This window comes from Leuciscus leuciscus (assembly GCF_965113295.1).
Source record: "Leuciscus leuciscus genome assembly, chromosome: 13".
NCBI classification, from domain to species: domain Eukaryota; kingdom Metazoa; phylum Chordata; class Actinopteri; order Cypriniformes; family Leuciscidae; genus Leuciscus; species Leuciscus leuciscus.
This window is the reverse complement of record NC_138737.1, coordinates 27,452,476-27,467,685: the sequence shown is the minus strand read 5'-3', so window position 1 is coordinate 27,467,685 and position 15,210 is coordinate 27,452,476. Positions and strand designations below refer to the sequence as shown.

The 15,210-nt window shown below is 39.0% G+C and overlaps 1 protein-coding gene across 6 annotated transcripts in view; it reads right to left on the bottom strand.

The window, feature by feature from the left end:
• rsph14 (radial spoke head 14 homolog) overlaps window positions 1–14,992 on the bottom strand; it is a 67,931-nt gene extending 52,939 nt beyond the window's left edge. For 3 of the 6 annotated variants that reach the window (XM_082187779.1, XM_082187780.1, XM_082187781.1), the window contains exon 1: window positions 10,345–10,567. Coding sequence is in view for 3 of the 6 variants with exons in the window: in XM_082187776.1 (XP_082043902.1) it covers window positions 10,926–11,164; window positions 12,415–12,551; window positions 12,663–12,888; window positions 12,977–13,095; window positions 14,209–14,311; window positions 14,478–14,676 (1,023 nt within the window). In the remaining 3 variants the exon portion in view is untranslated. The other 3 variants (XM_082187776.1, XM_082187778.1, XM_082187777.1) reach the window with 2 other exon arrangements.
• Window positions 14,993–15,210: the final 218 nt, after the last annotated feature.

Genomic DNA, 15,210 nt, shown 5'->3' with positions numbered 1-15,210 from the left:
ACATGGTGTCAGAAGACGGCACAGATTTTTCTCCTGTGAATGAACCAAATTTGTAGAAAACAGAGACTGCTCATGAAAGTTTTCACAAGACCACGCAGTGAGTGACAACGGCGGACTGTTTTGGCCAACAATGAACGGCCAGAGACGCAATCAAAGACACCTAACCTCGTAGCTTATAGTGGAAGTAAAATCAAAACAAAACGCCTTGTCACATAATTGCAGTGTGGCCTAAATGGGCAAAATTATCATTCTTCTTGGTGGATCAAGATGTCCAACCACTGTTAGGATTTTGTGCATGGCTTGACATGGGGATCGTTACAATCATCACGGGTGTGCATCATGTCAGTATGGACGGCAGTACTGAAGACATTCTTACCGAGTACAAATACTTATTTACCACAAGCTCGGAGAACTTCCAATTACGTATTCCAAGACAGTGGACCCCAGTGTGTCAAAGCGGCGCAGGACCGCATGCAGAGCCTTAGCGTCATAACGACAGTCTTAGAGCTGACAGAATGGGTCTAGTCTATGGTGGTGGTTATACACAAAAAGGTCAGACAAGAAATCAGGCTGTGTATCAACCCAAAAGATCTTAACACTGCCTTAAAAAGACCCCATCACCCTATGCGCAGAGTACAGGAAGTAGCGACCCACAACTCTTTCTGGCATATTCGCCCACAAGTCCTCCATGATGACCACATTCAGCACTCCATTTGGGCACTGTAGATTTCTTCGTATGCCTTTCGGCATAAACTCCACAAACGAGGTGTTCCAGCTCAATGGAGCAGTTGTTTTCAGGATACCCCTGTGGAATTATTGTCGGCGACATAGCAATCGGAGCGTCGCAACACTACTGAACATGGCATTATTCTAAAAAAGGGTGTTAAACAGAGCATCATGTGTGAGGTCAGACTCAAGCTAAACCCAGTTAAATGCAAATTTCGCCAAGTAAAGGCCTAAAAGCCGATCCTTCCATAACAAAAGCAATCTCTGAGATGCCAGCCCTCAAGGATGTCCCTGCATTAAAGTATTTCCTTGGAATGGCAAATTATCTGTGGTAATTTATCCCAAACTTCACCGAAATTGCCACACCCCCAGAAAGATCAAACGGATGGTGTTGGTACCAGCAGCACCAACAAGCGTTTGACACCCTCAAGTCATACTTGTCCACCCCACCTGTCTTATCATACTAAGATGTAAAGAAGCAAGTTACACTATGCCTCATGCTTCGGGCTTGGTGCTGCATGCATGCAGGAGGGCAAACCAGTTGCGTATGCGTCTCGCACACTCACAGACATAGAGACACGGTACGTTCAGATAGAAAAAGATCTGCTAGCCCTCGTATTTGCTTGTACTAAGTTCAGAGAGGGAAACCTACACTCATTGAGATGAACCACCAGCCCCTGGTGACCATTCTGAAGAAACCAATCCACACAGCTCCTGCATGAAGGAGGATGATGCTCAGGTTACAGTGCTACGACATCACTCTGGTCTGGTGTACAAGAAGGGTAAGCACATGTATCTTGCAAGCATCTCGAGCTCCAAACATAGAAGTCCCTCAAGACACTGAAAGGTCACATTTGTGGACATGTCCGTCAATTACATCTCCATTCTCCACTACTCGACTGGAGGAACTTAGAAAGCATATGGCGTAGGATGAAGTGTCACAGGCTCTCACCACTGTGATCCAATGAGGTTAGCCAATTAAAGAACATAGCGTGTGGCCCACTGTGGATCCATACCTTCCCTACGCAGATGAGCTAGCTGTGGAAAATGGAATATTGATGAAAGGCCACAAAACAGTCATTCTTCACTCATCCCAGAGAAAATACATCAGCATAGTCCACAGAGTACACCCTGGTCTGGACGCTACCAAGCACAGAGCAAGAGGTATTATTTTTTGCCCAAAGATGACAGCTGATATCACAGAGGAACTCCTCTCATGCTCAGTCTGCAACAGCACAAAGCCACATCAACAGAAAGAACCACTAAAACCATACCCAGTTCCAGACCTGCCTTGGTCTACAGATATGGTTGGCCAAAATGATCTAGTGCTTATGGACTCATACGCACGGGTTGGTATGAGATTGACTTTCTCCGTGACATCCATGTCACCAGCGGAGGTGTAAAGTCCAGGGTTCAGAAAGTAAAAGTCCTGCCATATGTTTATTCCGCCCATGAACTCAGCCATCTCCTGGCTGAAAAACTGTGCTAATAGGCAAATCCAGGTGATTGGAACAAAATACTGAGGAGGACTTTTACTTTCTGAACCTGGACTTTACACCTCTGGTCACCAGTAGTCCAGACACACAGTCGAATGGCCTGGCAGAAAGAGCGGTTTGCAGCGCAAACAGCTGATAGAGAAATCTCACAGAGATGGCACGGATGTATTCCTTAACCTCCTAAACCTGAGAAACATTCCCCGTGACCTGACGTTGTGTTTCCCTGCACAACGCCTGTTGTCACGACAGACACAGTCAGCCATTCCTGTTAATTATAGACTGTTGTAAGAATGCAAACCCCAAAAGGATGCAAGCACCTTTGTACGGTAAAAAAGGTGAATAAGGAGCCTGGGTAATACACTTTCCAATGCAATGGGAGAACATACAGGAGAAACCGACACTTCCTGTTGCATAGCCCCCTCCATCACAGCACACCCCTGAAAACATTGACTCTCAAAACACCACTACACAGAAGACTTTGCTCCCACTTCACCACACTCAACACTAATAAACCTTCCACTACCAAAATCCACACTAACTGACATGCCAAAACAGTACAGTCTCCCACTAAGGTCAGTAATGCACCTTACAGAACACGTTCAGGTCGCATTTGCAAGACGAAACCAAGGTTCAAACAGTGAGCTCTAGTAATGGGAGAGTCAGTGACACTTTAGTTCTTATATTGAATGCCTGCTAATAGGGATGTAACGATTCACTCTGAGCCGGTTGAAAATCGATACAAATATGTGACGATTCAAGTCGGGTTGAGATGTTAAACTAATTGCGATACACTTTTTAAACAGCAGGGGTGTTTACTGTATACCCGCTTTACAGGAACGATAGCAGCGAGTGTTTTCAGTTCATTCCTAGGGAATGAATTGAAACACTCGCTCTGCTCGGCGACAGTGTGCATGCACCTTCAAACAGAAGCAAACATGGCGACGGCAAGCACGTAGATGTTGACATTGATTCAAAACGGAGGTGTGGCGGCACTTTGACTTTCTGAAGACTAATTATCACCACAGTGAAGCTCCAGTCACCTCCGTCTCCATAAAAAAATATTAATAGGCCAAACCACACTGACAGGCGGATTTACAACCCCACCCTCGGCAAGATCACAACAAGGTGCATCTGTGTTTTCATGGTAAAAGATACGAGGATGTTTTTTGTCGTAATAAATGCATTCCAGGCTCACCAAGAGAAAGACCAGCATGAGGATGTATTCCACAGACTGAAGGAGAAAGCTGTGCTGTTGCAGAACCCGGTGTCTTTCTCTAAATGTCTACATGGATTTTTTAATTTTTAATTTGTAGCTCTGGGCTCGGTATGTTCTCGAACCCAGAGTACTCCCCCCGTATTCCTGGCTGTGGTAGGAACAAGCCAAGAGTGAGGAGTCAGGATGGTGGAGGGATGCTGAAAAACTGTCGAGGAATGTAGGTCAATATGCTTCCTCTCATGCTGATAGGATAGATGTGGTAATTGTTGATGACGAGTTGATTGGATTGATTATTTGAACGTGCTCCTCCCGAACTTTGTTTCACGAGTTCACACTTATGAATGATCAGAGAGTAAGGGCGCTTTCACACTGGCAGTTTAGTGCGGACCGGGGCACGGTTCGCATGAAAAATCACTAATGTGAACGCTGTCATCGGACCCGGGTGCGCACTAGAGTACCGAACCCGAGACTACCTGGAGGAGGTGGTCTGAGCTCGGTTGCTCCCGAACCGTGGCGCGGTTCGCGTTAATGTGCAAGCAACACGGACTCGGGTGCGTGCTTGTTCAGGAAGTATAGTATCCCGCGCATGCGTATCACTGTCGCATCAGTGAAAAATCTTCTGCGAGCAGCAGAAACACGGCGTCCCCTGGATATGTGCTGAATTACACCATGTAATGAACATAAACGTAGTTGTCTCTCACTATGTTGTGCATAATAGCACCAAAAAAAAACAGACAAATTACAGCTATGCTCAGTCGAGTTGTATTCTCCATGCGTTTTACGTGTGCGTTTGCGATGACGTAAGATCACTGCAAATGCACCTGGGTTCGATACAACTAATTGAGTGTGAAACCAGACCAACGCTGCGGGGGGCGCCGGGAACTAGCGCACTCGGGTTCGGACCGCAGCAAACGAACCCAGTGGAAAAACGCCCTAAATGGTTATGCGTATTTGGCGTGCTGTCCGGGGGGAGGGCTCCGAGCTCGGAAATTGGGCCCGAACCCAGAGTACTCCCCCCGTCTCTGGTTAGGAAGATAACCATGCAAGTGTGAGGAGATGGGGTGGTGGAGGGATGCTGAAAACTGTCGAGGAATATGGGTGAGTCGACTGCGTATATTTATAGGTTTAACTCATGCTGATTGAGTGGACCTGTTGATTACTGATTGATGACAGCTGGTTAGAATGACTTGATTGCTTGATCATTAGAACATGTTCCTCACGAACCTTGTTAATAAAACATCATTTAATGAAACATAATTTATTCATTGCAATGGATACATTGTTATAATGAAAGTCATTCATATTCTTGGTTGTTAATGTTAATGTCATACCCCAATTGATCATTGTTAAATATGTTTACTTTCTTTCTTTGATAGGAAGTTTCAGCTAAAGGAAGGGGATGTAGATCATTGTGATAAATGATCTGTACAGAAGTAAAATATGATTTGTGTATTCTAATATGCTGCACTCTGTGTTGGTGTGTTGGGTGTGTGAGGCTCTTTAAGAACGTCCTTGCCCCCTCTGTGCGCATGTACTTAACACGTAAAATATGTTAACATGTAATGTGTTGTGTTTGTGACACGAGCTCTGTTAATAAAATATCATTGCATTCACATTTGGCGGTCGCTGTGTTAATTTATGGGACAAACAACACTTTCTTAGTAATTCTTAGGTGTTGAGATGCATTTTTAAAAAGTTGATCTGCTTTTAACTTGATCGCCGCATTTTTAGAATGAAGTGTCATGCACGAAATCCTGCCAAAGTTACTCTGTCTGTTTTTGCTCCACTAATGAAAATAATTCCAAACAAAGCCACAGCAAAACCACTGCAACACTGCATCAGGGCTTTGAGCCAGTTGGTTGAATGAATGATTTAATGACACACTGATATAGACAGTCACTTGTCGCCACCTACTGGTATAACAATGCAACTTGCAGAAAGAGTCACTGAAAAATCCCCACTTTTGATACCAGTCATATTGTGTAATGGTAGCAGCAGTGCGCGATGAAAACAAGGAAGATCTCGATAATAGTATTTATTAAGCTAAACAAAACTCAGAAACACTGGAAAAATCACAGAAGCAAAATAACACAATGCATCAACAAGAATCAACCAGGAAGGCTTAAATACAATGGGATTAAATACACTGAGCAAACAAAGAGAGCCATCTAACTGATTATGGTATTGACATCAGCATCAGCTATTTAAAAATCAATTAGTTGACCAATACATTTTACATAACAACCAGCCACAGAAATTAACATCAATCAATTGCGTATTTGCATTTGAATTACTTAAAATTACCTCTTAGTAAACCCATTTCTAAAAGCCTTTAAAATAAAATTTACATGGAAATATAAATGTTTACTTAAGTCCCAAATCAAGCTAGCTACACCAGCTTAGATAGCTATATCCGATAACTTTCTGGAAGTTATAACATAAATCATGTTGTCACATGAGGCTTCACAGCGTGTTTGTCTCTATTTGCTGCCTGTCATTTTTAGGCTATCCTCCAAAACAGATCCTTGCATTTCATCTCAGAGAGAAACACTTATCTCAGTTCAGCAAAAACACATGACCAGCAAGCTGCTGTGAAAGATAAGAGAGGATATAGTGTGACCTGCTCACACAGTCAGGAGACATGCTGTATGCCTAGTCAGCTAGTCAGTTTCATAGAAATAAATGCACAAATGTATCTTACTTTTATATAAAACTCGTGAACCTTTGCTTGATTATTTTAACATGACCTTCTTGTTGGACCACTGGTCAACAAATTCTCTGTAGCAGGTGATGGCCACAAGCACAGCGGTGTAGCTTTAATTTAACTGAGGCGAATGCTAATGAACTTACACAACATTGAGACAATTATTATTTTATTTTTTTCTAATAACAAAACCATCACTTTCCTAAACACCTGTTTACGCTGTACAATTTTCCTGATTTATCATAATATTTGCAGTCTTGAGGTTTGGCAAAGTGAGTTCACAATGGCTGCTCCATGAAAGTTTCCCCAAGGGCCTTTTGATGCCTTTTAACCCCACACTAGGCAGTTAATCATAATCAATCCAACAGGATTGTGGGATATCAAAGGCAGAGAAAAAATCTTCAAAAATCAATCAGATTAAAGTATCTCAGAAGACAGGAAGTGAAGCTAACACTGGATTTGGATGTGCCTTGATGCCTTCCTACCTTGAAATGCATCCTCCGAAGGCAGCATTTTTCAGCTTTTGGACACAGCCAATGTGCACCTTCTATATATTACAGTAAAGTTCTGGCAACCACAGCTGCCTGTTCAAACCATACATTTTGCTTTTTTGTTTTTTACAGTGTATTTAATTTTATACTAAGTGTTGCTCTATCAATATTAAAGTATACTTATTTTGATTTCCATTTTTTTTTTTGCACCAGGAAATAAATCATATTTTCAGTATGGACCTGTAAAGGGATAGTTGACACCAAAATGAAAATTCATTTAATCACCCTCAAATTGTTGTATGACTTTCTTTCTTCAATGAAACGGATTTCAATGAGGTCCAATTTTGTTTAGACCCCACTGACTTTAAAATATATACTGTATAAATTATGTGCCACAGAAGAAAGGCACACGGGTTGTGGTGAGACATGAGAGTGAGTAAATGATGACAGAATTGTAATTTTGTTGTGCAAAAAACACAGGGACATTCTTCAAAGTATCCAATTGTATTGTTTTGCAGAAGAAAGAAAGCCATACAGGCTTAATTTAAATCTGTGGATCAGCTACTGAAGTAATAACCTAGCTCAACAAAATAAAAGCTCTCTTTTGCTTTAGTCTGTTTTTGTTTTTTACCTTTTGAAGGGCTTAATCTGGAAATCGCTCTGGGTTTTCTCTCTTTAGCCTCCATTCCCATCCTATCTGCCGTCCCTAAACTCAAGCGTTTGCCACCATTCCTCTACTTTCCACAAGCAGGAATCATCGTCCACCTCTTCAGGAATCAATCTCTCTCTTGCATTACACCAGGCTAAAGTTTGACACTCCTTATAGACGGTCAATCAAATCTGAATCTAGATGCCAATAATCCAGTCAAGAATTGCTCAAATCAATTCTTGAAATGCTCATCATTACTGAATATTGTAATCGAACACTTAAAAACACAACTATGAATGGAATTATCAATACAATCGTTTGCCTTAACTTATCCATCAACATACCCACATTTCCTTTATCCGCCTCTCTTATTCCTATACATTCATCCCTGCACAGATCAGATTGCAATGGGGTTGGTCACATTTTAATTAAAATCCTCTAGAAGGGTCCTATGTAATCCCTCCCTGGTTAAGAAGCTTGAAGAGCGAGTACAAAAGACTACACATAAATCTTTGCTTTATTCTGTCCTAAGGCTGTAATCAAATCCATCTGGTGAACTTGTCAAGAAGGCTCATGTCTCTTCAAACAAATCTTAGACTTCATCTAACACCAAACACTGTTTACACTAAACAAACACACTATTTATGCAATAGGCCTATCCCAGCACCAGATCATGCTTGTTAAAAAGTATAAAGTTTGTCGTCATGACAACCTGTTGCCATGGTCCACGGTGGTCCCTGTTTTAATGAGAATGACAATGTAATACACCTTTATGTGTCCCTAGAATAAAATAAATAAATAAATAAAATTGATAAAGTCTAAATAAAATAAAATTACGGGTGGTAGTGGCGCAATGGATAAGACACATGCCTTTGGTGTGAGAGACCCGGGTTCGAATCCACTGTGAGACACCAATGTGTCCCTGAGCAAGACACTTAACCCCTAGTTGCTCCAGAGGCGTGCGACCTCTGACATATATAGCAATTGTAAGTCGCTTTGTATAAAAGCGTCAGCTAAATGAATAAATGTAAATGTAAAATTGCTTATGCATTCCGATCCATGACTCATGAATATGTATTTCACATAAAAACAGCCTGTTTTTCAACACCTACTGATAGTACGTAAAGGGCTTATTGTCTGTGATTGATAGTGGGTTTCAGAGACGTCTTTAATAGGCGGTAAGAAGCTGGTTGATGAATCATCACACAGCAGATGGATGCTTTTGGGCAAACAGATGGCCTGCTACATGCGGTCAATTAATCCACAGATCTCCATTATATTGGCCACATACCTTCATCCTCTCAAAGGTATGGATGTCAGGTGCATTACATAATCTGAAATATGGGTGTTTGATAAAGTGATATATAAATAGATATGTTCAAGCAGATGTCTGCTTAGAAGAGCTTAGGTAGACTTTGAGGAGTAGTTGGTATTAAGGGCCATCGGTTAATTGGATTCAGAAACCTCTCACAAAGAGAGTTTACTGTATATTATTACACATCAACTACTGATAATTAAGATCTCTCATAATCAGGGGTTTGACGGTCTCTCAGTAATTAACATCCGCACATTCCTCTGAGATTTCAGACGAAATTTAAAACAACTCTGCAACTAGGATCTGGCTCAAAATTGCTGATGAGCCATACAGTATGAATTTGACTGGACACAACTAAAAACAAACAACTGTATGCACATATTACTAGTTACAAAAAGCAGGATGTAAAATGGTTGAGAATATTCGAAAAGATTTTTCTGAGCTCCTAACGACAATTATTTTTAGCACTATTTTTTGAGCGCCAAGTGAATTTCTAGTAATTTAGTAGCTATATACGTATATATATTTAATTTAAGTAGCTATTTATTATATACTTGTACTTATTTTAATAATGACTAATATCTATTGAAATTATTCACTAATACTTATCCCAATGGTGACATGTACCTATTCCATAGGAATCAGTGGGTCAGACACCAACATTCACTTTTGAGTATTATAACCCTAAAAGAACTAGAATCTTTTTCAGTTTCACTAGTATCTTTTCAATAGAGACGTTTGCTGCGATTCATTATCCTTGTAACCAGTAACAAAACACGTATTCACAATTTGGCTAATATTTTAACTTGTATCTAACAAATGTAAGTATTTGTTTATCATAGTTGTTAACTATTCACATAGTTACTAATATCTGTTTCATTTTATTTTAGAAGTAACTGAATAGACATTAGCACAGTTATTACAGACTAGTGTAGATTCCTATTGTTACAATAACATTTTAGTAGGGACCGTAATATGTAACATAATAATAGGAACAGATTGTTCTGTCTCATTAACAAGCACTAGTAATAATAAATATGATGTGTAAGTAGGCTACACGTACTAGTAAAAGTAAAGCTTGAATATAGGCTATACTATCAACTATTGAGTTGCTAGCATCTAATGAATAAAACTGGAATAGACACCAGAAAAAAAAAGAAAAAAAACCCCATACTAGTCAGAAACAAGTTAAAATATTAGCCAAATTGTGAATACGCATTTTGTTACTGGTTACAAGGATAGTGAATCGCAGCAAAAGTCTCCAGTGAACAGATAGGCTACTAGCTGCTAGTGAAACATAAAAAGATTCTAGTTATTTTAGGATTATTTAATAACATACACATTACAAGCGCTAATAACATAGAACCAGATCCTATTTAAGTGTTCAAACGGCTTGCCATAGGCACCTGTTCTCCGTCTCTATCGCCTATGATGTTATGTAAAAGCATCGCATCATCCACTGCCATAATCTCGCCGACTGCATCAATCCTGTGGCGATTTGTGATTTTAGGTTGACGAATGTCCAAACACATCACCTTATATCATAACGTACACTTGCTCTGTTTTCCTTTAATATAACTGTTCGACTTATTTAAGTAACATATAAGATACATTTATATGCTTGAGTAACAGACCAGTGGCACTCGTGGCGGAATCGCGGTTCAATCCCGGAGAATTTCTTGCGCTGGCCAAAATAATTTTACTAGAATTTATTCAATAAGACATTATATGCGAAGTATAAACTTACCTATCCAGCAAATGTGATCCAAAAATATACAGCCTGCACCCCGCACTTCTCCCTGCGATATAATCCTCTGTTTAATTCTACAAAAATAAATATGACTTTCTAGAACGGAGCAGGCGCGTACCCTGTATTGGCTCGGACTGGTTGGTTGCCAACAACCAGCCACAAATATTTATCTGTCGTGACTCCGCATGTCGTGTGACAGATAGCGAGAACGTGCTCGCTGCCGTTGACCGCTGGTTCAATCCATTCGCCGCACCGAGGGGTATTCCAAAAACATGACACTGCACATTTACACTACTCTGGGATTAAACCACACCAAAACAATATATTACATAGTTGGCCTTCCTTTATATGTTTATCTTGTTTAGACTTTATCAATTCATATTTATAAAGCATTTCAGTTAAACACGCAAGGTAAACGTCACATCCTTCAGAATTCTTATTTATCATTTTTATTCTGTTCTTTTAACTTAATATTCATGACATTCTCTTAAATTAGTGTGTTTTAAGTGGTTAATTATTTAATTTTATTAAATATATTACATCAGGTCAGGCTCATATCAGGAGAAGTCTTGTTTTCCTCATGGCTTCCAGGAGATGACTTCAATGGCAGTGGAGGCAGCTCTCTGGATGATGGAGTTAGGGTGTGCGAGTCTAGACTTCAGCAGAGGCACATGCTCCAGCAGCTGTGCCCGGGCCCTAGGAACCTCTGCCAGGACTGTAAGGGCACGGAGGGCATTGGCACACACCGCGATATTCTCACTCACCACCAGCCGCATCAGAGGGGCGATGGCACCTGCTTCCAGTGCCTCGGATTTACCTAGAAACAGGCAGAAAATAATAATCTAATACAGGGGTTTTCAAAGGAGTGCTAAGTGCAGGACAGTTCAGAGACATTTTTTTGTAAAAAAAAAAAAAAAAATATATATATATATATATATATATATATATATTTTTTTTTTTTTTTTTAATTATAACAAATCATACCCAAAAAAAACTAACAAAAAGTTAATACAATTATTGAAATCGACAAAATTTGATATTACCACTGCTTCTATAATTTCGTAGAAATTATAATTATTTTATTCAATAGTCAACACCGTTTCCTCTTGGGTTTATGATCTAAATTTACTTTGATGGTGAGTAGAAAAAGCTATGTAATAGAAAATAAATATTCTCCAGATAATTGTTCACACTATCTGTGAAACTGGAAAAACTGAGACATCTGTTCAAGGAAGGGTTGACATCAATTTGAGACATACAGTAAACTTTTCTGATTTTCTTTCTAGATACATTTTTTCCATTATGTATTTTTATATGTTATTTAATCTTATTTGAAAGCCACCCCCTTTTGCCTTTGTAAAGGTTCTTTTAAAATTCTGTTTGCCTGAGAAACATTTGATATCTAATGAAGACCTTTAAGTTGGCCGAAACTTTTTCTAGAGTTTGAAATTTTAGTTCCCTTTCCCATATCTCTACAGTTGGTTGAGACCTGCTTTTCACTGTATAAAAAGGTCTCTATATTTGAAAATGTATTGCTGCCTTAAAGGGGCTCCCTCGCAAGTGGACCATATTTGAGAGTCTGGGGCATCAAAGAGTCTGAAAAAACCCCTGATCTAAAATATGTGCATAACTAACATGAACACCATTTAGAGATTTTAAAGGGATGGTTCACCCGAAAATGAAATATCTGTTATCATTTACTCACCCTCATGTTGTTCCAAACCTTTATGACTTCTACTCTTCTTCAGAAGAAAACATTTTGAAGAATGCTGGTAACCAAAAATGTTTGGTGGCCATTGACTTCCATTATATGGACAATAAAAAATTTTTAAAAAATAAAAAGACATTTCTCAAAATATATACATTAACATTCCACAGAATAAAGTCATAGAGGTTTGGGGCAACATGATGGTGAATATATTATGACAGAATTTTCATTTTTGGGTTAACTATCCCGGTTTAAGTGTTTTTGAGACGACACTATAACAGATGTTGAAGTGTTTCTAACTTCATTCACTGATTGACTAAAAAATTTACAAACATGCACAAAGTTGATTTTGTGCTGACCCTTAGTGATAACAGCTGTGTTCATAATGGTCCCTGCAGCATTAGCGACAACCCCTTGGTCCTCATCTGACAGCAGCTTGACCAACATGGGCAGAAGATTCTCCTCACACACCTTCATCTTCCCATCTACAGGCACACTAAGAACAGGAGAGATGTTCCAGGGTTTCTTTTTTTTTACCTGGTCTCTGTACTCTAATTACCATAGTGAACTTAACCCAAACTAGATTATTGGGTGCCATGTTGCCTACCTGATTCCCACTAAGACAGATGTGGCTGCCTGGCGGATGGCGGGGGACGGGTGAGACAGCTGATCTTTCAGGACCGGGATCGCATCACTCTCCAGTGCAGGCAGGGCGTTCACACTCACACAGCAGCTTAATGTGGAGAGAATTAAAGCACGGATGTTCTCTTCTTCATCAGAGACCTTCAGCACCAGTCTGGGCACCAGCCCCATACACACCATAAATACTGCTCCTGTAGAGGATATAACAGAGGACACTTCAAATGAAAAGCTTCGGCAATAAATTTACTGTGAAACAGAAGTATAAGAAACAATAGTCACCTGAGGGGAATTCAGCGATCCTATTAAGTGCCTGGTGCACATTTATACGGCAGGCATTCTCAGGGTCCTCTAACAGGTTTGCAAGGGGACCCACAATGTCAAATTTCAAAAAGGCATCTCTGTGTGAACACAATTACATTTAGTCAAACTTGCCAAATGACTTGTGTTGCAAGTATTTCAGTTGTGTTTCAAAAATGTCACATCCATTCTTGTGATATTAAATATTACATTTTCAAAGTCTTGGACACTAAAATATTCATTGATCAGAAATAACTGTTACTGGAAATAACAATCCTTTCTTGATATTTTATTATTAAAGCATGAAGAGCATAGTCAGATTTAGTTTTAGTTTTTTTGTCTGCAAAAGTGTGCTTATGAATTTACACTTCCATTCAACAGTTTGGGGTTGGTCAGATGTTTTTGAATGACGTCTCTTCTGCTCACCAACACTGCATTTATTTGATCAAAAATACAGTAAATGCAGAAATATTGTGAAATATATTTTTTTTTATTTAAAATAATTGTTACATAATTTAATGTATTTTCAATTGTAATATATTCTTGTGATGCAAAGCTGAATTTTCAATATCATTACTCATTACTCACTACTTCATTCTAATACGCTTATTTAGTACTCAAGAAAAATGTATTATTGTTATCAATGCTGAAAACAGTTGTGCTGATGAATATTTTGTGGAAACCATGATAATAATTCATATTAATATGAAATAATAAGTTTCAGGATTGATGAATAGAAAGCTCAAAAGAACAGCACTTATTTAAAATATATTTCTTTTGTAACTATCTTTTTAGTGTCAATTTAATTTAAATTTACAGTCAATTTATCAATTTAATGTGTCCTTGTTGAAAAAAAGTATTAAAAGTATCTTTAAAAAAAAATTTGTGACCTAAACTTTTGAACGTTAGTTAAATACATTTTAGCTCTAAAATTGTTATACTTTTACATATTTTATTTTTGTACAATTATGTAAATACCTAACATTTAATTTAATTATAAATATCCTACATATAATATAAATAAATATTATAGTCCTTGTCGTTGAATCCTGTTAAGGGATCCACTTACTCTGTAACAATTTAACAGAGAAAATATATATATAACTTGTATAAAAAAAACACATAGGCCTAGGCTACAGGGCCAAGCACATTCACATGCCAAAAGCTTACTAGAACACAAGAAAAATAGGCCCACGGACTCTTGTATGACTCACCTTCCCAAGCTGTGTGAAGCAAGCACATAAAGCACTTCAGTAGTTTTGATCCTGACTAAGTTATCCTCATCTTGCAGCAAAACCTTGAGTCTTTCCATACATCCTATGATGAGGTCAAGAAATGTTATGGTTGATATACACCGGGGCATACAACAAAGTGTGTGGTATCTTCAAAAAGTTTTAATTAATGCACAAATTTCTGATTATAACGTTCGCTTCTATATAATGATATATTTATGGACAAAAAGGTTATTAAATATTGTGTTTACCATTGAGAATGGCTTCATATGCGCGCTCGTGGTCATGGACGAGTTCGCAGAGTGCAGCGAGCGCCCTCTGCCGGGTAAACAGCTCGACGTCCTGCAGCTCCATGATCAGCTTTGGAAGCGCCCAGTTCCCGAAAGCGACCGGCGCTTGTGTCGGGTCAATATGCGGCGGGGGCTGTTCGGTTGTTTGCGGACTTGCCATCTTCGTCGACAGGGTGATTCAAATGTGATTTCGTTAAATGTGTTTACATATCAAAAAGTTATTTATTTTAATGGCCGACTCAAGTTTGCAGGATTTTTGAGGGTTCATCATGTCATTATATATTCAAAATGTAAAACAAGTATTCCTAATTTATTTGCCTGTTCAAAATAAGAATTTGCAGACCAACGAATTGTTAAAGATAATATTACCTTATTCGCTGGTTATAATAACGTCCTCTGCTTTCCCCCCCTTGTATAGTTAGGTTGCTTTGGTAACTACGGAATTAACGCATCGCAGTTTTCAAGCAGTAACGTTAACTCCGTAATTCCTTCCACAAGAGAGATAATCTTGTGTATCACTGAAAATATCCGGTGTTCAAGACCTCTATCACTTTTATGGCATAGCTTCGTGTATGCCATGTTCGTTTTGGCTTCACTGCATATTTAATTAATTTACTTATATTTTTGAACAAATTTCATATTTATAGATGCAAGTTTACTAATAAAAACCCAACTTTGTGGTTTTGTTGACTGA